The sequence below is a fragment of the Heliangelus exortis genome, chromosome 12 (assembly GCF_036169615.1).
Source record: "Heliangelus exortis chromosome 12, bHelExo1.hap1, whole genome shotgun sequence".
NCBI lineage: Eukaryota > Metazoa > Chordata > Aves > Apodiformes > Trochilidae > Heliangelus > Heliangelus exortis.
The window spans coordinates 12682595-12709234 of record NC_092433.1 but is presented as its reverse complement, the minus strand read 5'-3'; the positions used below and the strand labels follow the sequence as shown (position 1 = coordinate 12709234).

The following is a 26640-nucleotide window of genomic DNA, read 5'->3' as shown; positions in this document are numbered from 1 at the left end:
TGCCAGAAAAGCATTATTAGGCTGTAAATACAAAAGATGACAAAATTATGAGGTCAGTTTGCATCATGATATAAAAATTGGAGACGATGCAACTTTGAATACCATTATTCACATCATTAGTGTTTTTCAATATAAATGAAAGGTAATGTTATTCACAGAGGGTGTGTAGCTAAATGAGAGGGAGATAAAAGTAATGATAATCCTATAACTTAGTGCTTAAAGTGTTTTAAAGCCAATTGTAATAGGCAATGTAGGAGCAAGTGGAAAATGTCTAAATCTTTGTAAGCCTACTGTAGCTATGAAGGGGAACACACACAATATTTGAAAAATTGATGTCTTGTATGTAGATGAGTGAGTACAAATGCTATGCCATGAAGTGAGTTATGTGAAACAATGTTTCATTTCCTGAAACAACAGATAGTTTGTTGGAAAGAGTGATAAAGAATTTGACAAGTCTGAAGTAACTTTAAAAGGTATAGTAGTGATATTTTCTGGGAAATGAAACGAGAACAATGCAGAAGCTATTGTCCAGTAAATGGAGCTTCTGTCCATAATAAGATAAAAGAACAAGCCAGGAAAGAAAGCACCTGTGAAGATAATGGAATAGAGTCAATAAAAAGTCCCAGCTAGACTCATTTTCCATTGGTTCCACTGGGTAAAGGTCATAAGTCTGCCAAGAATATTGCTGCTGCAATACAAATCACCTCCACATCATGCTGCTTTGCAAGGTGTAGAACCAGTTAATGAAAGGAGACAGGCTGACTGCAGAGGCTACAGAGCCAGATGAGCAAGATGATGTGCAGTGTTCAGAGCTCTGCAGGTCCCACTGACTGATGTGCTGCATGGTCCTGGCTGAACTTTAGGGTTGCTGTCTTCCCTCCAAATCAGAATCTGTAAATATCTGTTACTTCCTCCTCCAGTGCAGGGACTGGAAATGGCTATGGACCCTGCATCTACTTGGTAAGCAATTGTCCTCCAAAATACTTGTGTGTCATGGAAGGTTTGGAAGTTTCGTTAAAGGAAGATTTGTGACTGAAAGAAGGTAGATAGTCCAGAGGCATTCCGGACATGCTGAAATGCAAAATACAGATCTTCTCTGAAAAACATCACTGGAGCCTGATTTTATTAATAGACTTACTGAACTTCTCCAAATGCATGACAGAAAATTCATGTTCTGTTTTATCAGTTCTGATAAAAGCTGATTTTTCTGTTTGAGGGAGTGTTTTTGCAGTTGAAACCTCTCTTTATAAGCATTGCCTCACCAGACCCTCACCTGGCATCCTGCTCAACTTTTCCCAAATTACCAAATAAAATCTGTTCATCTGAAGTCTGAAAAGTTGTTCCCCAGAAACCACTGATAAACCAGGACACAGGTATTTCAGCATTTCATTGGCTATCCTTTCACAGGAAGTATATTTTACTTAAGTAATTTCTTACAAAATGTTCACAGCTGGATTTTCAGTTAGGTTTTAGGCAGACATTTAAACTCCTCGTGCTAAAAAAGCTGTGTTTCTGTAGTGAATTGTGGGCACAGAGATTTGATGACAGTAAATGTCTGGCTGGCTTGGACTATAGCCAGAAATCTAAGATCTGCACATAAAACATAGGCATCATTTTATGATCAAGTCATTTGATCAGTGGTCTCAAACTAAAGAATGAGTGATCAAGCTGTTTTTCATTCAGCAATGAAAATAATTGTTAAACTGAAGTTTAATTTTGCTGCCCCTGCTAGAGTCTGGTGGGTTTCATTTTTTGACAGCTCTAAAATCAACAGTATCCCCAAACTTCTGTATATATGTGGGGCTGACTTCTTTTCCAAGGGTGGTTGGAACCTGCAGAACTTAATTAGTATGTCAATCAATGGCAATGATCTTTTGAGTTACTGTCTGTGCCTCTGCTGTGAGCTCAGTCCCTTGTTAGTACTCCCTTGTTAGTTCCTGTGCATAACTTTGACCACTTTATTATTTCCTTTTACTTCTTTTGCTTTCTTTAAAGGCTTCAGATAAGTTTTTAAAAGCCTATGTTGCCATACATATTGCCATTATCACGGCACCTGAAATTTGCATAATATATCAATGATTCCAGCAGAAGAACACATCCACAGCAAACTCTCCAGTATTAAATGTATGTTCAGCTTTGAGACTACCATTCAGGTTCTTTCATCTGTCTCAGATGAAAACTAAACATTCCAATGGCTGATGGATGTGTTACTGTACCATTGAGAGGTTCAGTAAGATTAAACTCTCCTACAAAATGATGCACTAAATGAAGGATTGTAGCTGTTACATTTATTTGCACTGTTCCCAGAACTTCCTCAGCATGCATGCTATGAAATTCAGGCACAAAAAGTCTTTGTCTCCTGTATTTCCAAGCAAAGGCTTCAGTAGCAGAATAACTTTAAAAACAAATTAAAAGACTGAATTATGCAAACAAAGAAGCACATTTATTTTTATGATTCATTGGAAGATCAAAGTCATACAACACCATTACTTCTGCAAAACAGACAATATTACATGATGAAGTATTATAAAATTACACAACGGTTGTCAAAATAAGTGAACAATAATATATGACAAAATGTACTTCGGTTTTTCATTGTACTTTTTGAGTTACTTTACTCATCCACAAATTAAAGTTATTTGCAATATGTATTCCAGCTGTTAATCTGAATTAGCAAGTTCTGATGCATTTGTCAGGCTATAATATGCCCGAAAAAGAACGTGACAAGTGAAGCAAATAGCATGGGAAACATCTAATTGAAAAGGTGATGAGCTACAGACTTAGTCTTTAAGTAAACTGCAGTATTACTGTAATTTAACAGAAGCTATGGTAGGAATTTCATGTATTTAACTGCTAAACATTGACCAGATAGCACTATAGTAATTGTTAAGCTGTTAAACCTCCAGATTCAGGTCATTCATATTTTTAGACTGATGTAGATGACTGTGTGTGTTTTAATAACCTGCACAGGTTAATCATTTGAATTTTGATAAAGAAAAATGGGATAGCAATAAGAGGTCAAAGTTTCAGGAAGTACCAGTCAGCATGATTATACTGTACACACTTGTGATAGCACCTCATGCTATCTAAATAATCTTGTTTGCTAAGTAGAATTTACATTTCCTGTGTTATCCTTGCATAGCACCCATAAATCAGTTCATTTACAGATTTACTACTTTAACAGAAGATTCGAATCTTCCATGCACAGTTGCACGTGTGCTTTTTATGATCTTTTTTTCATTAAAAATTCACTGGCAATTAAGTAATTTATTTTTTGAGATTGCCTCTTTTCTTCCTTTAGAGGTATGGAATTTGGCAGCCTGGATTTGCTGAAGTGGTTTGGAGGAAGGGAAAAGACATTTTGTAAATATGCTCACTATTTTCGAAATGTTAGGGATAGCAGAAAAAGTTCCTGTAAGGCATACAGTAAATGAAGATATTATGTATTAGGGATGGAATGAATCTGTCACTTTGACAGATTGTGAGGCAAAGAACAGATTAACAGATTACTCATAGTCAGAATGCAGCTCACTGTGAAAAATGTGCAGGAAACGATAACCGTTGGTTTGTGCTGATTTAATGGTATTTTGAAACTACAATAACACTCCAGTGGAATAATACAATGTGGCTCATAGCTTACAATTTTTAATCATCACTGTATTGCCAGATTTTCCTCAAATATTTAGGATATATCTTCTTCAAATGAAGCTTTCAATTCATGCAACTTCATATGGACATGTATATTTATATTATTTTTCAATATTTTTATTAAAATGTGTATTCAAAATACTTGATTCGTATGTATAAATATTTTCTATACTCTTTTGGTAGTATATCATCATCATCTCCTTTATACTCACTCAGTTGCCATTATAAAGATGCTGGGTTTTCCACCTGGAGTTGAGTAATGCTGGACAGTTATTGTTGTATAAATAAGTATTGAATGTTTCTTGGTTTATCTTAGAACTTTAAGACTGTTCAGAAGTTGAATGTGAAGAATTTTAGATAGAATAATGGACAATTTAAGGCTAAGATGACTTCTCAGTTATTACAGACATATTTAATGGCAGGACCTGAAATTTTATTTCAACATGTTTTCAAGTACAGTTGCATTTGGTACATAACACAAACACATTGTGTTGTTAATAGCCTTCATAAGTCCTTGCTTCCCTACTGAAACTATTACTGAAGGGTTTATTTCTATGGAAATGCTTCTATTTGAAAAACCTTCCCATTAGGCATAGTTCATTAATGTATTACAAAGCAGAACCCAAATAGGCATAAAGGTAATCTGATTTCAGTTAATTAAGTAACACGTATGTATGAAGCCTAATATACTGTCATAAAATGGAGAGTAATGTTCAGAAGTCAAAAAGATTCTTTTGCTTTCCATCACAGTACAGCTATGTAATATTTCAATATATGACAACTTCTGATAACACCTTTTAAGAAAAGGCCATGATATAGCATGGCTATGGAATGGGGTTTTTTTATTATAGTTTGGTATGGAGAATAGCTTTCAGAATAATAAAGAATTTTAGTGCAAGCATTTAATGTGCATGATGCTTTGTGTGTGGAAACTCTTCTGAGCTTTCATACAGTGCAACTCACAATGTCAAAAGACAAAATACAGCATTCTGCATTGTTGTCAGGAAAGCTGTAGATTATTGCATGTTGATTCTATTGATTACAGCTGGAGGCATTGATAGCCTCGTGGCTTTAATCAGTCAGAATGCATGATTAGCTTTTCTGTTTTAAAGAGATAAATTGGCTTCTTAAAGAAATTCCCCCTCCCAAATATTCTTCATCAGTCAGAATAAAAACCAATAAATAGGAACACTGGCCACAGTCTGCTTTTCTCAGAATATTGTTATATTGTTGTCTCCATGCTGGGCTCTACTTTTATGCAATGTCTACAAACTTTTCAGGATTTTTTTTTATTATTATTATTAACACATCTGCTTCCTCACGCACACACACACACACCCTTTAGTTCCTTCCTAAAAATAACTGCACACTTCATTGTGGAAAAGTTTGTCTTGAGTATTAGACTACAGCATCTATTAGATTACAGCATCCATCAGATGTTTAACAGAATCACCACTCTAATGCCACTTTTCAGAGCTTCATCAATCAGCTGCCAGTATTTACTCCACTGCAATTTGACCAAGACAGTTTCAGCACACGAGATTTTTCTAATATTTTTTTAAGATTTTAGGAAAAGTTGAATTAAACATATGGAAGTAATAAAATTGTTTTTCATATATATTGTGGAAAATATTTCAACCTTTGAAGTAATATTAAGTCAACAATGAATCCCTAATATTGTGTTGGTTTGATTTTTTTGTCTTGGGGCTGGGGGTTGAATAGCAAAACCATTTATTTTCTTGGTCATTGAGGCAAAATTACCCAAATCTTAATAGGAAAACATTAAACTTACCAAGACATCTCTGTTGCTGCTATCATAAATAAACATTCCTTTGCCTCCCTTTAGAACCATCAAAATCCCTAGGTCTTAGAAATATAAAGATGATACTGAACAAGTCCTTTACATGAGAATTAACTCAGATAAATGCAAGACAAGGGCAAAAGGATCCAACTACTCACACATTATCCCAACTCCAGTTTCTGAGACTTCATCTTTCAGGCAAGCCCTCCAGAGATGAGACTTGAAACTAAAATTCATACATTTCTTTAGTAATAAGAACTTATTTATTTAACAGAAATGCTCATTTAATGATTCAATTACCTCTCCCTCAATTTTCTCTAAATAGATTGTCTCATGCTTTTTCACTGAAGGTAATAGCCTTATTATCTCTTTTTCCTACTTGCTACCATCCTCTCTGCTTTTCATGTACCAATTATTTTCTTTAGAAATTCTCTGATACCCATTCTAGATTAAAACCATATATCTTTAAACTCTTCTGGTTTGTGCCATGTCTGTAGAACTGCATGTACTCTGAGGCTTCTTTTCTCACTAAATTGGTTGGTCTGACTGGGATAATTCTCTTTAGAAGCAAGCAATTTTTCTTTTCTTCTTGCACTACTTTAGCTTCAGCAGTCTTCCTAGCAAAAATACTCTAGTCCTTCTCTGGATCAAAAATATGGCTGTCTTTTTAAAAAGCTGTAGTAAGTTTAGAAGCAGTGGTATCTCAGGAAGCAGAGATGCAGATTAGCACTAATAGTTCTTCCTTATATTCTCTAAAATTTCTGCTGTTTCTCTAAGAGATTGCCTTTGGTGACATTGGATTTCAGTGCCATTGTAGAGCATCAGGTAAGTACTGTAATGCCTCATGCTCTCTGACCACATTCTAGGAGCATGGTCAGATGTTCAGCTCACATTGGCTGATTCTGGGACTGGCAGAAATAGAAAATACATTCAACTATGCCACTGGATCTCACAGCATGCATCTTACTGTTAATCCTGAAAACTTTTGAAGCTTTGGTATAAACAAGGAGTCTTTGGCTGTATTCAGGGAATGCAAATATGGTGAGAAATGACAGAGTGCTGACAATGAGCTGTGTAGGCAAGCATATTGCTGTGTGCATTAGTTGTACCAGTTCTCACTGGCATTAGCTGAACAGCAGAAGATTAGAAGGACTGGTTGTGAAGTTGGCCACATAAGTGAAAGTAATAAGATGGTATTAAAAATTTTTGAAGTATGTTTTTTACATATTGAAATGATGGAAAATTCAGTAACTTTCTTATAAATCTGCTATACTACTTGCTGGTTTTCTACACCAGCAGTTCTGTTTCCTGAGGCAGAAAATTAGTTTTTTCCATTTTGACTGCAAACAGATAGGTGATTGTCCCCTGATTCACCCCAGATAATGTGTACATGCCAACAGGAAGAGATGTGGAATCAATAACGAGTCCAAAAGTAGCAGAAAAACTAACCAAGAAAAAAAAGCAATTGGCATACTTTAGCAATTGTAACACATGACTGAGCCTTGCCAGATTTCTCTGTCAGAAGGAAATCTTACATGGGATCATCGAGGCTTTTCAGAAAGTAGAAGTACATTACCAGTTTACTTGGTGTTGGACAATTGAGTTGAGACTATTACAATCTGGCAACATAAAGATATCTGTCAAGCTTTGGAAAATTTCATCTCTTCTAGAGGAAGCCATGGGTGATGAAGTTAAGTCTACAGCTCTGGCTAATCTGCCCAGAGTCTAGCACAAGTTTGCATGGATAATGTTTTTGTGCCAGCTGCTGAAACAGCCATGACCAGACATAAGTTGAATCAACCCAAGCCAAGTGTAATTTACTCAGTAGAGTTGCACTATTCCCACTGGTGCATGAAGAACATAAAGGAACTTAAAGACTTCTTTTCCCTTCCATTCCATTTACCTTGCAACAAAATAGGTTAGTCAAAAAAATGGATCTGGTTCTATCAAAATGAGAGGATTTACAGAGGTCACTTGAATTTTGTGGTCAGTGTTAACTTGCAATTACTTAGTCTGGTCAATGGTTCAATGAAAACTTTAATGTGTTACAGCTCTTCTGTGGTGAAGAGGATACAGAGGAACTTAAGGAAACATCAGCTCTGCACACTGTATAAAGATTAATTCCATATACAAAAAGAATTATAAGATATGGCCACCTGCACAAGGAATGTCTTAACTTTGTGACTTAGATGTGTCCTTCCAGGGCTGTCTTTCTCTTAGTGATAATATAATGAACCTCTGATTCTTTTGCTTTCTACACACTTTTTCAGTGAACGTGTGCAGTTCAGTTTGCAGTAAAAAGCAATCACAGTAAAAATTACTGTTCTGTTTTCCTTTCCTTGAGCTGCAACTATCAGAGATAGTGTATCATAAAGTTGTGTATGTGAAAAGAACATTGAACTTTGAATGAATGCATGATATTGTGAAAATAATCTTTAAAAACCATCACAAAGTAGTGCTCAGGAGAGGCACAAATTGCCCATTAAATTGAATGGATTAAGAAAGTCTGTTCTCCCTCCTCTATCATAAAGATCCCATCAAAGCTGCTTTTTTTGAGGAAGCAACATGGGTATGTGACAGCTGTGAGGAGAAGATGCAGTCTTGCCAGTAGTGGAAGTGATCTAAGCTCAGTAACTATTTTTTTTATTTATAACATATAGCACTTTATAGCAATAAAAATTGTTGCAATTATTTATGACACACTTACCTAACAAACTTTTTTTCATTATCAACCATTCTATCAATAATAAGCTTCTGATTCAATCCAATGTTTCCTTCATAAAAACACCAGAAAACTGTTAGTATATTAGTCTTAGCTCTAATTGCTAATTGGATACTTTCATTGAAAAAATGTTAAACTGGAAAGATTAAATTATTTAATACAAACCAGCTGTCCCACAGCTCATGAGCACTGAGATGGTATCACACTGTTGGTGCCACCCATTTCATGTCAAGCTCAGCTCTAACTCACCAACCATCCAGGCTGTGGTTGTGTCACCCTGGTACAGGGGCTCCAAGCAGTTCCATGTTCATGGTAAGCAAACACATCTCCTGTGATTGTCTTTAAACCTTTTCCCTTAGAGAGGGTAAGGGGTTTTAATCAAACTGAATCCCCCAGACTCTCCTCATACCCAGGCTGTTCATGCCAAGTCTTTATTCCTCAGAAAAGGACTCCTAAATCCTGTAGGCTTTCAGAGCACAGCTCTCTGGCTTCTAGAGCACACTTCATGAACACCTTTTGCTGAGAGAAATAACCAGCTGAAATCTGCCCCGCAAACCTGACTTAAAGCATGGATTTTTAGTGTGAATAGAACAGGTGAAAAGGCTAAGAGAGGAAGGAAGGGTTAACATTTAAGAATTGCATTAACTGTAAAGTTTATCTTTGTGATAATAAAATCCAGCTTGATTCTATTTCATCACTCTTGACAATCTGCAATTTTCTTTGATTTTTTTTTTTTTTTTTTTTTTAAGAATCAGAAAGTTAGAACAAATAGAAATGCAAACAGTGCTTTTATGAGTGATATTTTGCCTTGTGTTTTTCAGGGACTGGTTGAACGTTTTCAGTCCCCCCATCATTCCTGGAAGCAAACAACTGGAAGAGCACACTGAATCTTCAGCAAATCAGAGTATTCCAGGTAGGAATTTTAGAACACAATTAAAAGGACCTGGGTAGAAAGACATTTCTAAATGTTTTCTATAGTGCCAGTGCTGCCTTTTTGAGTTTTCTATACTGCTACATTATGGTTCCAAATTGTTTTATTTATTATTCTCAGCTCAAGCTTGCACAGTTTTCCATGCAGTGTTATTTGCCTCTGATAGAAAACTAACTTGTGCAGTTGCAGTTTCCTAATGTTTTTGGTTGATACGGATTAGCTTGTAAAAATGCATCTGATTCCTTTAAAATAAGGAATTTATGCCAGTGGAGATGACAAACCTATGAAAGAATTCAAAGATAAAATATTCTTATTCAGAAACACAACTACACTTACATAAATGATAACTTTCTTATGAAGAAAAATTTCAGGTATAGCCTTAAATGAAATCTAAGCATGATTTCCTGGGAAAAGGCTGCTGTCTGTACTTGTAAGTGTTACAGGTTGTTTTTTTATTAATGATGTTTGCTTAGAGAATGGTGAAGAACTTAGCTGAAACTGGAAAATCAACAATAATGGAACAAAACAAATGCCTTGTTTTCTTTAAATACCTTTTTTTTTCCTCGGTTGTCTTAGGAAACAGGTAGATACCTACATTCAAGTCTAGGGAATTCAATGAGAAATCTCATAAATCTGACCTGTGTTCAGGCTGCCCAAGGGATGAAGATATCTCGGTGATTTACTATCTAAAGTAAATTATGGTCCTCAAATAGGCAATGTTTTCACAGATTAATATTTGTATTTGAAAGGACCTTTATTTGAAGGTCCTTTATTTTTTTATCTAAAAGTATCCTTAAAGAAAAAATAGATATTATAGCATTAGTGTATTTATAAAAGTTGCTTAATTCTGAAACACTGTGGAAATATTTGAAATTGACTTCTTTATCTGTTAATTTGGCCATGGACACTTCATTCCTACATATGGTCAGGCTGCACACAGCATCCCATTTAAAAGTAAAAGATGCCTTCTAGCACAGTCTTTACACATTAGCTAAGTCTTGTTGAAGAATATCTCTTAATTAATGCTTCTGCTTGGGAAGCAGAAGAGTGGAAGTGAAATTTTCATATATCCTTTAAATCTGTTCAAAACTGAATACTCTATGGTGCCACTGCAAATATACTGCAACATGTCAAAATGGCCCAAAATGATATTGTGAGATACTAAAAGAAAGAAGCCTAACTTTAAAAACAAGATACATCTAGAAAACTAAGTTATTTTCATGGAACATGAAAATTTATGCAGGGCATTACTGCTATGACAGTACAAACCCAGATAGTCCTGGATGCAATGTAATTCTGATTTTTATGAATTCAGTGCATAAGGGAAAGAGGTATATCCTGATGAGTCTGAAGTATTATTCCTGAATCAACCCAGAGAGTATAATGAGAGGCAAGTTCTGAGGCAGGAAGGGAAGGAGATTCAAGCTTAGAGAAGAGAGTGATTTTGAAGAGAAGTATATTCAGGGAAAAGCAAAACAATAAAAGGAAGAGATGAGTGGAAATAAAAACATGGTTTCAGGTGAAAATGTAAGGCTATGTGAGGGAATGAGGCACAAATGCTATTTCCTTGTTTGCTTTCATTGGAAATGTAGAAAAATGCATCCAGCTTTACACCTGCTTTCTGCACATTTCCCAGGCTATCCAAACAAAATGTGTCTCACTTAGCTTATGAGGTCTGATGAAGTATCCCCAGCAAGGAGGCCGACAGTTTAGCTTCACCTTTTTACCTATGGTTACAGTAAGAACCAGTTTCCTGCTGGTGGCATTTGTTAATGCTACTGAGGAAACAAAAATGAAATCTCCTCCCCAATGCACGCTGCTTCTGCGTGCCTCAGATGAGCAAACCTACTTTCTGCTCTCCAGATAATGTAACCTATATATCCTTCTGTGATCCTGGCTTTAAAAAGATTCTGAGCATTGTGAAACTGCTGCTGTTAGTGTAACCACTACTTGTTATGAAGTGTTAGGGAATTCAAAACCTTCCATTCATATTAGTAGCCTGAGAATGAGATCAACACTTATGATGAAATTCAAGATACAGTTGTGTTCAACTGTGAAATATTTCCTATCATATAACTTAGGTTTAGTTTATGTGAACAACAGGTTTAGAAAACAAGTACAGTATATAAGGCATCTGTAATAAAAGCCTATATGGCATTATCACTATAGGCTGAGGATTCATCTGTGTTCCCTGAAAACATTCTTGCGTTTTGGATGCATCACTTTGGATGATTTAGAGTTAAATTTTTTATTGTCTGAAAGAATCTTATTTCCTCTCTGATCTCGAAAGCTCTTTTGTATGGATTTTCCTATAGTGGACATTTAGGTAACATGTTGGATATCCTTTCATTATTAAAAGCCTTAATTAGTCACTGACTGTCTTGCTTCATACTAAAGAAGTATTGTTTATGAAGTTCATTGAGAATAGTATCACTTAAGGATACTTTGATCCACTATCAGTAAAGTCTAAGTGAGTAAGAGTGATTTATTCTTACTTTTCCCACTTGACACAGGTGAAGATGACCTCAGTGCTGAAGAAGATGAGGAATTTTTGACTCTTTTGTATGATCCGTGTCTGAACTGTTACTTTGACCCAAATTCTGGGAAGTACTATGAGCTGGCATAGTCCAATCATGAGAGAATATTTTGTATGCAGAGCAGGTTTATCATTTACTGAAGTGTGACTGAACTGTATAATTTATCATGTAACTTAAACTTCACTTAGCCAGTAGTTTTTCAAACAAGTGAACATATTTTGTAAATAGTGTGTTATTTTTACAGTTTTGTATTAAGTTGTAATGCAGTGGAGAATCCTGTAACATGAAGTTCCTTGTGACTTAGGCATTTGTTTGTTAGTCTAATTTAATTTCAATATTCAGAAGTTCTTTGTGGAAACAATTGAAGTAAAGTCAAGAGGGTTTTGTCGTGTTTATCTGTAAGCAAGGTTTTACTCAAAAACTGTCTGTGCTTGTTTATTGTGTATTTTTAATTGGTTCTGAGCTATAAAGTTCTTTGTACTCTGATATACAGTGTGTTGTTCAAAGTCCTCTATTTCATAAGCTTACTTTCTCCTTTTAGTCATCAGATACAGCAGTACTTTCTCATCTTGAAGAAATTACCTCCTTTTGCATACTCCAGTAATGGGATGATGTCAGAGCTGCAGAGTGGCACAGTGCTGTGCACTTCAATGTGTGTGCATGGGCAATTCATAAGTCTAGACCACAATGGGGTAAACAGGGCAGGCTCCAAGAGTACCAGCTGCTGGCTACTTTACTAATGTAATTTAACATAGGACTGAAGAGTAAGAGTAAGAGCACTCAAAAATTGGAGCCTTTCTTCATGGAAGGCAAGAATGTATGTATATGATTCACAGAGGAAGCTGAGCTCAGAGTTTCAGGTCGTACATGTTTGTATTTGTTTTTCTGTCATGCTTTGAAATAGAAGAATATAATTTATTTAGCCCATATGTGCTGGGTTTCAGCACACTTTCCAGTGCAGGTCCTGAAGTTCCAACTTAGAGTTTTAAATTGGCTGCATCACTGCAATTTTTTTTCTCCTCTGGTATGTAAAGTATGCCTATTGGCTGTGGAGAAAGACTGTAGATCTAAACCAGACCATACATTGTCTTTGAAAATGAAACCATTATATAAAATCCATAAAATACTGTGCATGGAGACATGTCAAGCTCTGTCTGCTCTAAAAACCATCTGATCCCTTGGTCTTGATGGTTCTGCATTGCCATGGCTGTTGTTTGGCTCCAAGCAGTGCCCAGTACCACCAGCCCTCTGTTCTGCAGTGCTGCCCTCCTGGATCCCCAAAAACCAGGATGCTTGCTCAAAGGGTGTATATAAATCACTAAAAAAATCAGCTGCCTGGTATTGAAGAAAAGATATTTTGGAGGGGTTGCCCATGAAACAAGAGGTCTAAAGAGTTGTGTTGTAATGGAGTTGAGTTAGTAGTATAGCTTTGAAGTCCACCAGTTCAGTACAAAACAGTTTTCTTGAGACAGTTGGAGGGGATGTCAACTCGCATGGCAAAAGTGATCTATAGGAATTTCTGGTGATTCTTGTTTTAACTTTCTACTAGATTAGAACCCTTGCTATTCCACTGTAATTATTTGCAAGCTGATTACTCAGTGAATTTTTTAAAATAATGTATTTGAATGTCATAAAGTAAGCTTAGTAAGCTCACTGGCAAGTGATTTAAAATGATATGTCTGTAAATTATATGTAATTATGGATTCCAGTTAATGAACATCCCAGAATCAATTGAAAACGTAGTTGTTAATAGTGACTTGGCATAAGATCAGATTGTGTATTTGGCTTCTGTGGCAGGTACAAACATATCATCACAAATTGATTTAAGTAAGAGTACCACTGGAATCCACAGGAAGACAGTGTTGAGATAATTTACTTACCCTACCTTAACCTGTTTCTCCCGGAAAGATTTGTACCTCTTGCTAATGCCATAATCAGTTTAAAAGTTCAATTAAATCATAATTTTGACCTTCAGAAATACAGAATCAAGATTCTAGCTTGTACATGATTGTGCATATCTAAACACTTCCTTTTTAGTGTCATTTAGCAACCGGGACCATGCTTCCTGTATCAAATAGCAGGGGCTATTTAAAAGGTGTTTCATGTTCCTTTCATAGCCTCATGTCTCTCAGGAGAGGCTGGATGTCTAGGGCAGCACTGTGAATCCAGACTGAGTCACTGATACTACTGAGATAACAGCTCACTTTGTAGGGGAAAAAAAAAAAAAAACAAACCACCAAATCCTGGCTGCGAACTGGTGTGTGCTGTTTACAAGGTAAAAGTCTACAAAGGTCCATGGGATTGTCTGCCAGTGGCTGCCCGTCCTGGCTGCATGGCAGGCAATCTCTAATGTCTTACACAAAAGTGTAACAGTGGACATCCAAAGCTTGGAAAAAAAGGAGCAAAAAGGAGTCCTTGGGGACTCCATGCTCGTCCTCACCTTTAATGAATAAAGAGGCAGGTGAGTGGTGACACTAGGTACAGGATGAGGCTGTTGTTCCAGTCAGATTCATAGGGAAGACTGGATACACTCTTGTTTTCCTGTCATTAGCCCAGCAACATTTTATAGGCAAGTACAGCTTTTCAAAATCAGCAGTTTGGGATTCTTGCCCTTTGTGTTCTAGCTAGCAGCTTCATGCCTTCAACATCCATGGGGATTGATTGCCCTAATGCTGTGAACAACACCTGTAAGCTGAGAGGCTCAAAAGGTTTAGTTACAAGGGCTGGAAGTTTTGCTCACAATGTTTTTCTTAATCATCATCCTCTGAACCGAGAGCTCAAGCACTGCTGGCTGGCAGCATGCTTTTTGTTTAGCCAATTTGTCAAAGCCAGCAATTATGGCAGGTGATGAAAAACACAGAGGTTTACTCCTTGCAGTCACGTGCAATGTTTGAGTCCACAAGAATCACATAGTTCTCACTGGTGCATGCTTTCCAACAGGTAAAAAGACCTCCCCGAATCTGGGGATAAAGTTTCAGGTTAATGACAGACCCAGCATCAGTTATGATTTTGGGGAACTGGAATTTTGAAAAGCAGTATATCTTAGTAAGGCTTTACTAGTGTTTCTTTGATGTGTATTGAAAATAGAGGAATTGAAGTTAGCTTGGTAGAGCTGCTGGAGTCAGCAGATCACAAGTAAATCAATTGGTCTCTCAGGCCTTTCTATGTTCCTTATGCATATGTGATGTGACAGACATCTCTGCTTTCCTTCCAGGTGCTAAAAAAACACATCAGCCAGCTCTCAGGTAGTACAGGAGGAAGAAGAAATCTAAAACATGGTCATGGCCCAGGGCTGTGCCACTGGCATGATTCTCCCCATTTCTCTCATTCTTTTTGCCTTTGGTCTGACTGCCCAGTTTTTTCTCCAACCAAATAACCAAGTTTCAGCTTTTAGCTCTCTGTGGGCTGCTGCAGCATTGAGTTGCAGCTCACAGACAGCCTGGTACATGTGAGTACCAGCATGATCTCCTCCCAGCAGCTGCTAGGACTTTGTAATCTTTGATCTTGCAGTGCTGTCACTTGTACCCAAGTGCTCTGTGTACCTGTGAACCTCATTGTACCCAACAAAGAGCACACTCTTTCCTAAGGAGTTTACAGCAGGACATCAATATTGATTTTTCCTCTCTGCTGCCGTGGTTACTAGGTAAGAAAACTTGAAAAGTTGTGCTTATTATTCACTTCCCCTTTAGTCCTAAAACATCCTGGTTAGAGGCATATCCTCTAAACTTTGGGTCAAATGGCAAGCCTACACAGGCTGAAAAACCCTTTACAATATTTTTGCATAATGAATTTCATATTCAAGTTATTTTTCCATGGTATTTTTCTATTTTAAAGGCTTATTTTTTTAAGAAGTGGGCTACATGGAAAATGAAAAGGCAATCCAGTCTATTTTTCTATGCACTATTGCTGATAACCACCACTTTTCTTGTGGTTACTATAGTAACTTGGCATCCTTATCTGCCACCTTTTTTGGCACCTTGAAAAAAAACTATTTAAATTCAGTTCCCTGATAAACTGGAAGCTTGGCTTTATGATACCCGTGGGAGTATGTAAGTGCAACAACAATACTTGTCATTTCTTCTTACTCAGTGTTTAACTTGCTTGTTAGCAGCTGCACAGGCAGGTCTAACTCTGATGTTTAAGATCATGCTGCAGGTGTTAGAACCAGTGTGAATGTGAACACCCTGGATGAAACACCAGAAACAGCCATGGGCTCCCCAGGGGTCACACACAGCAGCCCACAATGTGAAGACCTGAGCAGCATTTTGCTCTTATCATGCCACTCTGAAAGCACTTCTGTTGCCAAGCTTGATGCTTTTCAAGGGGAAAAATAATCTGTGGACAACAAACTGCATGGTAAGAATTATTATAAAGGTTCCTGTGGTAAATCAGAAGTGAATTAACAGCCTTGTAAAGCTTTAATCCCTTTCCAAGTGTGTTCCATCCTGTCTGCATAGCAGATGAGAGTGGTTTCAGGATGGGGATGCTGGAGAGCTGAAAGACATTTTAGAGGTGAGTTCAAGGCCAATGTATACACCAGGTTCCCCAGCTGAGCACTGCTCCCCAGCAGTTCCTCCTCTTTTTTTGCTCTAAGGGTACCAAAGTGCTGCTTGTGGTAAAGGTTATTTTTCTAATTTTGTCAAAATGTGGCCCAAATATGTCCCTCTGCTCACGTAGCCCTTGTTCTGGTGCCTTAAGCCTCTCTGGTCGGAAGTATCCTCATGGCTGGAAGGGAAGAGAAGATGTTGACACCTGAACAGCTGGTGTGAGCTCCCCCACATCAGGCACAGCCATCCAGCATGTCTGCAGAAGGGCTGAATATTTCCTGAAGCCAGATCCATCCCTGCAGCTGTGGCCCCTTCAGCAGATCTCAGGCTTTTTCCTTTGTTACCATGGTCTTTTGCCAAGAGTTGTGAAGAGCGGACAGGTTTAAAGGTATGTGGTTGTGAAACAACAGATGAAAAATTCTACCAAGAGCCACTACATAAAAAGCAATTTTACTCTTGCAGTGTGGCTGGAGTGCTCCTGGGGACTAACAGTGTATCCTCATCTTTCTCCTCACAGATATTCTGCCCAACCACTGCCAGAGAGGAGATGGAGGCTATGTCCATAGTGTGTCCTCTGTGCTCACCATGTGAGCAGTAAAACACTTTATACAGAAAACCAGATAGACTTCTAGCACAGCTCCTACTACAATGATAGTGCTAGTGTGCTTCAAATGATGTTTACATTACAGCACTTAGGGTTTTTATCTATTAAGAAGTTTATTATTGGATGATTGTGCATTTTAGCTGCGTGGGAGACCAAAAAAACCTCAGGTCACACAAATTACAAACGGCGTTTTAGAGCGCTGCATATTTATTAGGCCATCTGCTACTGCAGTGCTCAAGGCAAAAGTCTTCATCCAGGCAATCTATTCACAGCTACTGTTTTACCACCTGATGTGCAAAATATCAAAGCCCTGGGTGCATTTATTATTGCACTGAGTAATTTTCTAATGAATTCATAAAGCTCAGGAAACATCCCATGCAAGTTTCCTGTACATTAGGTTGTTGTTGCCTCACTGGTGCTTGAGAGAGTCCCCAAGGAAGGATCCTGTTGTGTCAGTCAGCTTGTTGTGCTGAAGACACAGCTGGGTGGCACTTCATTTTGTCATTCCAACTTCAGTAAGATGGATTCTGGCTGGAGGGCCTGGCAGATACCTGTATGGCATTTCCTATGAATCAACGTGAAATCTGAGTTTAAAAAATCTGCTGTTTTCCCAAGGAAAAAAAAAAAAGCAAGTTGCTTTTCAGCCAGTTCCAAAGTAGTGTTAATTCTTGGGTGAGCCACTCGATGTTCAAAAGGATACGAGGTGATCCAGTTTTTGGCTGTCCTCATTTTTCCTTTTTTGAGTAACTAGAGAGCCTCCATGCATGCAGGAACATCCACAGTCCTGGTGTAGACCCACAGCCTGGACAACTCTGTGGCCCCTCTGTGGCCCAGGTGTCTCTACCCAAAACATCCCCATGTCCTCTGGAGCCAGGATCAGACTGACTGCTATGATAAAAAAATCACCCTCAGTGCTGAGGAAAAGCCTTGTGTGCCGAGACAAACAGACCATGGCACAGCAGTGTGAGAGCCCTCTCAGAAGTACAGCGTTACTTTTCCAGGTACCATTTGCTCCATCCCAGTTCAGTTTTTATCCCTGTTGTCCTACTTGAAACTGGGAGGAGGGAGAGATGCCCTGTGCCTGGCCCATGGCCTGCACCCCGGGGCCTCTCCTCTCTGTGCTGTCAGAGTTCCTGAATGCCAGAGTTCCTCCTCTCCTTAATGCCATCAGGGCCAAGATGCTATTGCACTGCTGCAATTAATTTGCAGTACTCAGTGGTGAACCATGGAGGGTGAACTGAGAGGGCAGGTTTCTGCTTAGGAAAAGCAGTGAAGTGTGAAGTGGTAAAACGGAAGCCTGCCAGCTGTGTGCACACACTTTTCTGCACACTACTGGGCAGAGGAAAGTGGGGCTGGATGGGAGCTGTGTGAGAGCCTGAGTACTTGGGAAGAGTTACTGCCATCCCCAGCAAGTTGCTGGTCCCTTACAATGCCATGTGGCTCCCTCCAAGCATCAAGGGTCCTGGGGCAGTACCAAAGGAACCCCAGCCAGACATTTGCCTTGCTGTGAGGCTCCCAGGCAAAAGCCCAGGACATTGTTTCCTGAGCAGCAATGACAGATGTTATTCAGAGATGTGTTTCATTAGGGTGTCTCTTACACCAACACCTCTCTCTGCTCTGTGCACAGTGGCTTGGGAGTCTTTACACTCAGCCCCATGCAACCCATTGAGTCTCCTGCATCTCTGCACTAAACCAGCTTCATCCTTCCCATGGGTGTCTGCTGCAGCAGCAGAGCTGGAGATGAGGGCCTGGCAGCTCCTGTGCTGCTGATACATTACTCTACAGTGCCCTGATCTCTTGCAGTGCATTACACTTTATTTAGTACAATCTGTAAATCTCCACATGCCAATAGAAGGAAATATCTGATTGGTCTGTAAGGTGCTCAAAGGACACATCTCTTTACTGACATCTTCTGTTAACTTCCAGCTCGTAAGCAAAGCCAACATACGGCAGGTGCTGTGACACCCGAGAGGAGCACGTCAGCTCACATCAATCCATCACTCCATCTCCTGCTGAGACTTCCCCTCCAGAGCCACCTGCAAGCCACAGGCACACAGACAGAAGGTATTTATACTTTCCTCTGAGTGAAACATGGAGTTTGGTATTACTTTGTGCACTGATCATGTTGAAGGTAATCATGGGAATGCTTTGCCACTGTTACAAGTTAATGATGCATTATTTAACTGGAAAAGAGATGTTTAGAGCCAAATCTATAGCTGGAGTTGTAACACTGAGCCCCAGGCATCCTGGGGATGCTGGGCTGTGGCAGTGTTGCCATTGCTGGGGCAGGGAAGCCTTGCTCAGTCCCAACAAGGCTGGTGGCCCAGGGGAGCTGCTGCCCTGGCCATGCTCCCTGGGACACACTGTACCCCTCTTCAGGCTCTGCTGGCCTGGACCCCACCACCCGTGTGCACCCTGGACTTCCCAGAGCCCAGCAAACCTCAGCCACAGACAATTCCACATTCCTGCACATGCAGCTCCAGTGTCTTTGAAGAAGGATAATGGTGCTAATTCATGAATTTGCTTTCCCTTGCTGGCCCTCTGATACCACCAGCTCTGCAGTCCTCTCAGCTGTAAACTCACTGCTGAGATTAAAATGTACCACTTATAAATATATATATATATCTTACTTACTATATACATATAAAACACCTAAATATGAACTGGCAAGGCCCCTTAACAGTGAAGGATTTTGCACAAAATCTTAAAGCACTGATTCAATCTCAGTGCTCTCCTTTTATTGCAGTGGGTATGCAGTGCCATTAGGAAATCTTGACTGAATTATAACCTTTTATTCCTCCAAGGCATCTTTTTTTTTCTGTAATGAAACAAGGTTTTCTTTTGAACCAATCACAAACATAAAAAGCATAAAAGATACACACTTAATGATAGATTTGTGTTCTTTGGAAAAATGTGTGACAATGTGATGCTAAGAAAATTGCTATTAATTTGGAGATTATTTCAAAGCCAATGGATAATTATTATCTGTGGGATTTTTTTTTCCCAATGAAGAGTTTAGTTTGCTGAACAGTTCCTTTCTATTTGCAGCTCTGTTACCATTCAGAATGAAAGACTTTGCTTTTGGCTTTGAATTTTTCTTCCGCATTTTTGACAGTTGGTTTTTATGCTTTGTATAAGTCACTGTAACCCATGATAAAGTCAAGTACATTCACTGTCTGTGAATAGTGAAGTTACTGTTTCTCCTTTGTGCAATAGCCCATAATCATATTTTAAAGCAGTTACAGTCTTTTATCAAGCACATGTATTGGTATGTTTTTGTAATTGGATTACTGAGCATACTCTAAGAACTCTTAAACAGCTCTCATCATGTAAATCCTTAATTCATGATTTATTGACCACAGTGGTTCTGGATGAACCTCTGTTGCCAGTTCCCTCCTGTGGGCAGTGTGCCTGCCACCTGCTACCACATTGCCATGGAAATTCCAAAAGTTCTTGAAAGACCAGTTTGTGTGTTGCAGACCATCACCTCTTCCATAGGAAAACCAAGCTGGGGAAGTCATGCTGTTTGCAGTGGGCTGATGACTGGAAGAGCCTGCAGGCAAGTAGATGGAAGTCCCTTAGTCCTCCTGGCACCCCACGAGCTCAATGGAAAAGTCTTGGTCTTGTATGGTTCAAAGGAGTGGGGACATTCATTCCTGTGCGCAGAAGGGTCAGGTCCTGGGGACATGGGTGGTGGCAGGGGTGTCTCAGGGACAGATGTGGCTGTAACCAGCCTGATGGCACCTGTGTCTGCAAAGCTGCTGAGTGTCCCAAATCAGCACTTAGCAACATCCAGGGCACCATTTTGTCAGTGCAATCTGCAGTCAGTGGGGGTGGAAGGGATTTATTTCACTGAGTTGATGAGTTGATTTATAGCTTGTTTACTTGGATGCCTCACCCACATTGCTAATGTGGTCAGTAAACCATGTTAAGGTGCTCAGGCTCCCCTCAGGCATGTGGTATAACCTTTTTCCCCCCAGAGAATGATTATTATATAGGGAGGGAAAACTGTGTGGTGAGGAGAGGTGGCAGGCTGGGCTGTAATAAATACCTATTTAGCAGGCAGAGGATGTTTAGTCCTAAATCAAATTGTATATTAAAAGTAGACATTGCTGAGATGGGTGTTTATCTGTGAAACCAAAATTAGTGCATGAAGAATATAATTACAGACAAAAAGTTGTGAGCTCTCATTAAATAGTTAAAATCAAGACCCTGCTGTGAAGTGCAGCATTATCACATTATGCGTGGGTTGGCTTGGAGGGATCTCTGTGGCAGAAGCACAGCAGTGGGCTGTGTGTACAAACCCCATAGAGGTCTGCCCCACATTTTTCCAGTGCATTGCAATGCCTTCTAATTTTAAGGTCTTCTAAGACACAACAAACCCCATGGAGTAATATTAAATCAGATGAAACAAGGCACAAGGGAGGAATCCTATTACCAGAGAAGGCTGATGTGTTCAGGGAATTAGTGGGGATGAAATTAAAATTATGTTAATAATAGTTGTTTATTACCTGTAAAGAGGCACAAAACACCCTAATGAGTGAGTACAGAGGCACAGTGTTCATCCATGGCCATGGCACCTGTTTCGCAGAAGCTCATCTTATTTTAAAGCAGATCCAGTTCATCTTAACTCAGTGCTGCATTTGCTCAGGTAAATCTCTTCTGAGGCAGACCCAGCAGTTACTGCCAGGAGGCAGTATCTGTAGTTTTGTTTCTATATAGATGTTCATACAGTGAGATGTGTGTAAGTGCAGGTGGGTCAGGCAGGAGAGCCCTGGGACCTCTGGGGCAGCTTCTCAGCTACTCATGCACCACCAGAGAGGAGGTGTTGGTGGCTGGGTGGTGGCACTGATGTCCTCAAAGCAGCAGCAAACCCCACAGTGCCATACAAAGGCATGTTCAAGGCTCTTGCAGAACCAGGGAGCTGCTCACTGGTACCTAAACCTGCTGTCCTCCTGCAGACACAGAGCCAGGAACAGGGTGGCCCTTTCCTATAACTCTCCTCCAGCCCTGCATCATGAGATGGCTCTTCCAGGAATGGTATCTTCAAGTTTTATGGCTGAGGCTGCTGGAAGCTCACCAAAAACTGCTTGCAGTCTTTCTTGAAATAGCAGGTGTTTCTCCTGGAAGAGTGTTTTAAAGCCAGATCTGGCAGAGACACTCAGAGGACAAAGCCGCTGCCGAGCCTTGGAGAAATGGTTTGGTCTGAACCTGGTACACTGGGTGTTAATACACTTGTGCAGCCCCCACTATCATCATCAGTGCAAACATCCCTGCACCCCAACACATGCCAGTAGTGTGCTGGGACACCAGTTACTCACCAGCAGTTTGACAGTGTCTTAAAGATTATGTTATTTAGAAAAAAATGTCAAGGTGTTAAAAAGAGGAAGGAACTCAATACAGTGCATGCAGCATAAGGGGCTCAGTGACTGTCAGATGTGGGAAGAAAATGTGGGCAAAAGCTGGATTTTTCTTGTGGAGCTGCATGAAACAATTTCTTTATAGAGTTTTTCAGGCAATTAGCCAGTGGTTCCAGGTAGCATGTGGAATAGTTCCTAAAACGAACAAAGATTTTTCACCCTCTGAGACCATACTGCTTGAATCATTGCTGAATTTTTACTGTAAAAGATGGTGGGCCTGGGCTCCAGCATGGGACCTCGTGCCTCCTGCAGAATGTGAGGAAGGGAACTCCAGCCCCTCACTCATCAAATCCCTCAGTGTACTTGTCTTAAGCATGAGTAAAGGCTAAATAAACATATCTCAAACAACTGAAAAGCACATCAACATCCAACTTCAAAATGAAATGTGGTGAAGTGTGAAATTATACTTTTTATTCCATAAATCTCCAGCAACCAGCACTGTTCTAGAACTTGCATCACGCTTTAATACTGGCAGAGTTTAACACACCATGCAAACCCCATAATGTAATTACATTTTGTATCAACAAATAAACAATCCCAGCTCATTCAACTCCCCCCATCTGAGGAAAGATTACAGACAATTCAGTGCATGTCGATTTTTCCTGCTGATAAATCCAAAGCAGGTTACCAATGAAAAGGTAATGCAGGATCCCAAAGCAGCTGATTTACAGGGAAAAATAGAGATGTTATTTGTTGTCCTTCAAGGCAATGTCACCCTGATACTTTCTGAGGTTTATCTTCTAGTTAAAAGAAGCTTAAAAATTTAAAACAGACCTTGAACAGACCATTTTGGCACTCAGCAATTGCCCCCGTGCAAGGTGGTTATGTGCTTCATACCAGATTCCTATTCAGCTTTTAAAGAGTTACTTAATTTTGAAATAAGTGAGGTTATATGAGTAATAATGATGACAGAAAGCCAGCAGAAAATGCTCCTAGATTCACGTCTTGCAACACCAGCAATCAATCCCCAGGAGTCTGTGCACCACAGACATGGTCAGGCTGGAAATACTTGTCATCAGAGCATTTGCTGGCTGCCCTTCTGCCAATCTAAGGGTATGTCTGTCCACAAGAAACCACAATTAATTTAACTAATTCATCTATCAGCTACCCTCAAATATAGCCTCCAAACTTCAATTAGACCATTGTGATTAAATGCAATTAAAACCCTTAAAGCAAGTCAACAAGGACTGCAGGCACTCTCATTTCCAAAGCCCAGCACGATGCTGCAGACACACAGGGTCACTGAGGGTCATGGCAAAAGACATTTTTTTTTTCCCCACCAGGCACAAAACAACACAGCACCAAAGACTTTCTGCCATCCCTGATTCAGCCTCTGCAACAGGACAAGACCTTGGAAAGGAGATGTATGTATCAAATGTTTACAGCCTTTCTAGGAGACCATGAGCAGTGTAAGACCAAAATGAGGAAAAGACCTACAAGGTGAGTCTTAGACAAATTGCACAGGGCAAAGATTTTGATAATATGATCAATTATGACAAAACAGGCAAGGCAAATTTAGAAAGAGCTCTGAGAGGCCAGAAAATGTCACTGGGGTGTGTGGCAGCAAGTAGATGATCAGAAAGCAAGAAAAATCAGCTTTCTATATATAAATCCAAGCCAGGTCCTTTCTTACAGCTCTGGTCATTTTTTTTGACCTTTAGACTTTTCGAAAAGCTGACACTATGTTCTGATTTTAACAACCCCAGATCACTCCTACTAATGGCACCTGTATTCAGATTTGTATTCTGTAGTGAGCTGGAGTAAAAGGAGAGCTGCAATAGACACCCTGTGGCACACTGGCCATGGCAGCTCAGTGTGTGCATGGCACCAAGAAAAACCCAGCAGGTGGGGAAGAGTTTCCCGAGTTATTTCCTATTCTCTGTCTAGCAATAAAGAGAAAGTTACACGGGGTGGTAACTCCTAGCAGATGGTGACTTTTTCAGGTTGATTGCTATATAAATGGTACTTTGTGGGTTTATTCCTTTTAATTCAGATTCTCAGTAGAGTGTTCAAATGTCAGAAAGCATCATATTTCTGTCTTTTATTTCCTTTGTGAGCAGAAATCTTTAAGAAGGCTAGGAATTACAGCTTGGGAGAAAAGATAGGCTCTCTTGATAAAAGTGATCTGCTTTACAAATGTTACAGAATAAAATGAAAACAGTAGATGCAAAAAGCCCCACTGGCTTTGTTCTCAGGGGAGAGTTTTAATTTCTATTGCATTTTTTAAAGAGACATTTTGTCTGCACATAATGGGTTACTGGATCAGAGAAGTTTTCTTCTGCTGCAGGCACAGAGCAGAAGGGGTGGGGAGGTGGAAGATAGCTAATTAATCAGCTGCCACTGTAGGCAAATTAAAATAACAGGGCAGCTGAATTACTGCCTTATTTACCTCCTGGCTGCTTTGCAGGCCCAGGCTGGGGTGGTGGTGCACCATACTCTGGCAGTGTGCAATTTAGCTGCCTACCCTCTCTTCTTTACTCCTCTGAGCAAGGTGGCTACTCACCACAGTCCCAAGGAGCTGTATCTGTTCCTGTGAGCTGCAACTAGAAGACTTTTCTGGTTTTCTGCAAGAAAAGATACATCTGTCAATAATTACAATATATTTTACTGTAATTTGCTGACCCTGCTGCCAGCTCCAGATGCCAGCAGTCCCTACACGAACAGCAGACCTGGCCTGCATGAGTTTTTCCTGGGAAAAGCATAAATGAACCACCCCAAAGCCTCCTCTGACCACTGGGCAGTGTGCTGAGATACTCCACATCACCACAGCAAGGGAGCCTGCAGGGCTGGGAGAGCAGCCAAGGACCCAGATAGTGACCAGTCCCAACTACATCTTCACCTATGAGCTCACACGCTCAATGTGTCCCCCTGAGGCAGCTCGTAATGGCTCACTCTGCCTAATTACAGCAAATAGCAGGCAGTTTGGGGGCATTCCAATGATGCACCCCCATAGTCCTGCTCTGCTGTAGCCAGTAAGCAATGCTGGGCATTCTGGTGTGCAGGGTTACCTTCTGCTCAACAGCACAGACATCAGAACCAGTCATGAATAAATTCAGCCCCTTGACCAGGCACTGAGGACCTCCTGCTAACACACCACTACTCTGGAAAAAAATGGAGATGACAGATATGATGATGAAGCACTTGCATGATTTGTGCTAATGTGCACCCCTTGCCACTCTGACCCCAGCTGTACCAAAATCGGTGCCATCGTGGCAAGGTGAGGAGGATTCAAAGGGCTTTGGTGCAGCTGTAATCTGCCCTCTCCATTTCACCTCCCCTCACAGGCCATGTCTTAGCCCATTTATTTATTGCACCTCATTGGCAAAAAAGGAAAGACATTCCCTGGCCAGAGGGAAATATCCCAATTAAAAAGCGAATGATGCAGTAAAGCAGCAGAGCATTCTTGAGAGCAGCAGTAAAAGTGGACACCTCTTGTCCTCAATTTATGTTGCTCCCATCACCCTGGGCATTATATTTGTGCTGACAAGGATCAGTTTAACCCCTGCTTGCAATCTAATAAAAACCTAGTGTGGTGGAAGCATGCATAATCTTTCTTCAGTGTCCTAGGAACTGGCACAATAAAAAACTGCTGCTGCTGCTGCTGCTCCGTGGCCACTGCCTGGAATAAATAATTCCCTACCTGATGCTGGCAGTGGGAAGTGCTTAGGGCACTTGCACTTGGACCCGCTTCTCTTTGTACTACCATAGCCCAGGGTGGGCAAATCATGTCAAAAATGCCAGGATCACTGTCTGATTCAGAGCAAAGTGTCCGAAATAACTCAGGAGCCAGTGGCCTGTGGCAAGGATCCAACTAGCCTGTCTACTCCTCCTCCTCTTCTTCCTTTTCCACAGACACAGGGCACACAGCCTAACACCCCAGAGCATCTATGAGTGCAGCACATACCTGGTGGTGGTTGCCCACCATCCCTCAGTGTTTGCTAAGGGTGAAGCAAAAGGAAAAGTCCCAAAGACTCTGCCCCCAGTAAAAGACAGAATTTCTCCCCCCTCATCATTAATTGACTAAATCAGTGTGGCAGAGCTGGCATTATGCTCCACTATGCTTTGTAATGAAATCACTGCCTGCACATAAGAAACAAATTTAATAATATGATACTAATAAGGTTAGAAATTTCCCGTGAAAATATTAATTTATATCTACTTTCAGTTTTTAATACTGCTACTGCTCTGTAACAGGGAAGTACTAAGGTCTACCAGGCCCTGCCACCAGTCTTGTCCAGAGAGGGTTCAGTCTCTATTGCATTGGAGACAGAGACACAGCTATGATTTCAGGTACAAACTAGCATTTGGAAATCATGCCCTGACCTGCAACTGTATTTTGGAAAAGACATGAGGCTTCAAACACGAGTGTTGCTTGCATGGCACCTCCCAGCAACAGAAGATGTGCAACTCTGGTGCATCCATCAGATGCT

At 40.1% G+C, this 26640-nt stretch overlaps 1 protein-coding gene and 2 long non-coding RNA genes across 7 annotated transcripts in view; 2 read left to right on the top strand and 1 right to left on the bottom strand.

The window, feature by feature from the left end:
• The window catches only part of CFAP20DC (CFAP20 domain containing), a 50931-nt gene extending 38806 nt beyond the window's left edge, over positions 1-12125 (top strand). For 2 of the 4 annotated variants that reach the window (XM_071756137.1, XM_071756140.1), the window contains 2 exons: positions 8993-9084; positions 11616-12125. In XM_071756137.1, coding sequence (XP_071612238.1) covers positions 8993-9084; positions 11616-11728 — 205 coding nt within the window. In that variant the 3' untranslated portion in view covers positions 11729-12125. Of the gene's footprint in view, positions 1-920; positions 2833-8992; positions 9085-11615 lie in introns of those variants that run through there. The other 2 variants (XM_071756139.1, XM_071756138.1) reach the window with 2 other exon arrangements.
• A 2897-nt stretch (positions 12126-15022) lies between these two features.
• Positions 15023-23572, top strand: LOC139801654 (uncharacterized). Its single transcript, XR_011728262.1, has 3 exons — positions 15023-17791; positions 18717-18854; positions 23494-23572. It is a non-coding gene; the product is annotated as an uncharacterized lncRNA (long non-coding RNA).
• The window catches only part of LOC139801650 (uncharacterized), a 45062-nt gene continuing 41021 nt past the window's right edge, over positions 22600-26640 (bottom strand). For both annotated transcript variants that reach the window (XR_011728258.1, XR_011728256.1), the window contains one exon: positions 22600-24774. This is a non-coding gene — a long non-coding RNA (uncharacterized lncRNA). The remainder of the gene's footprint in view (positions 24775-26640) is intronic.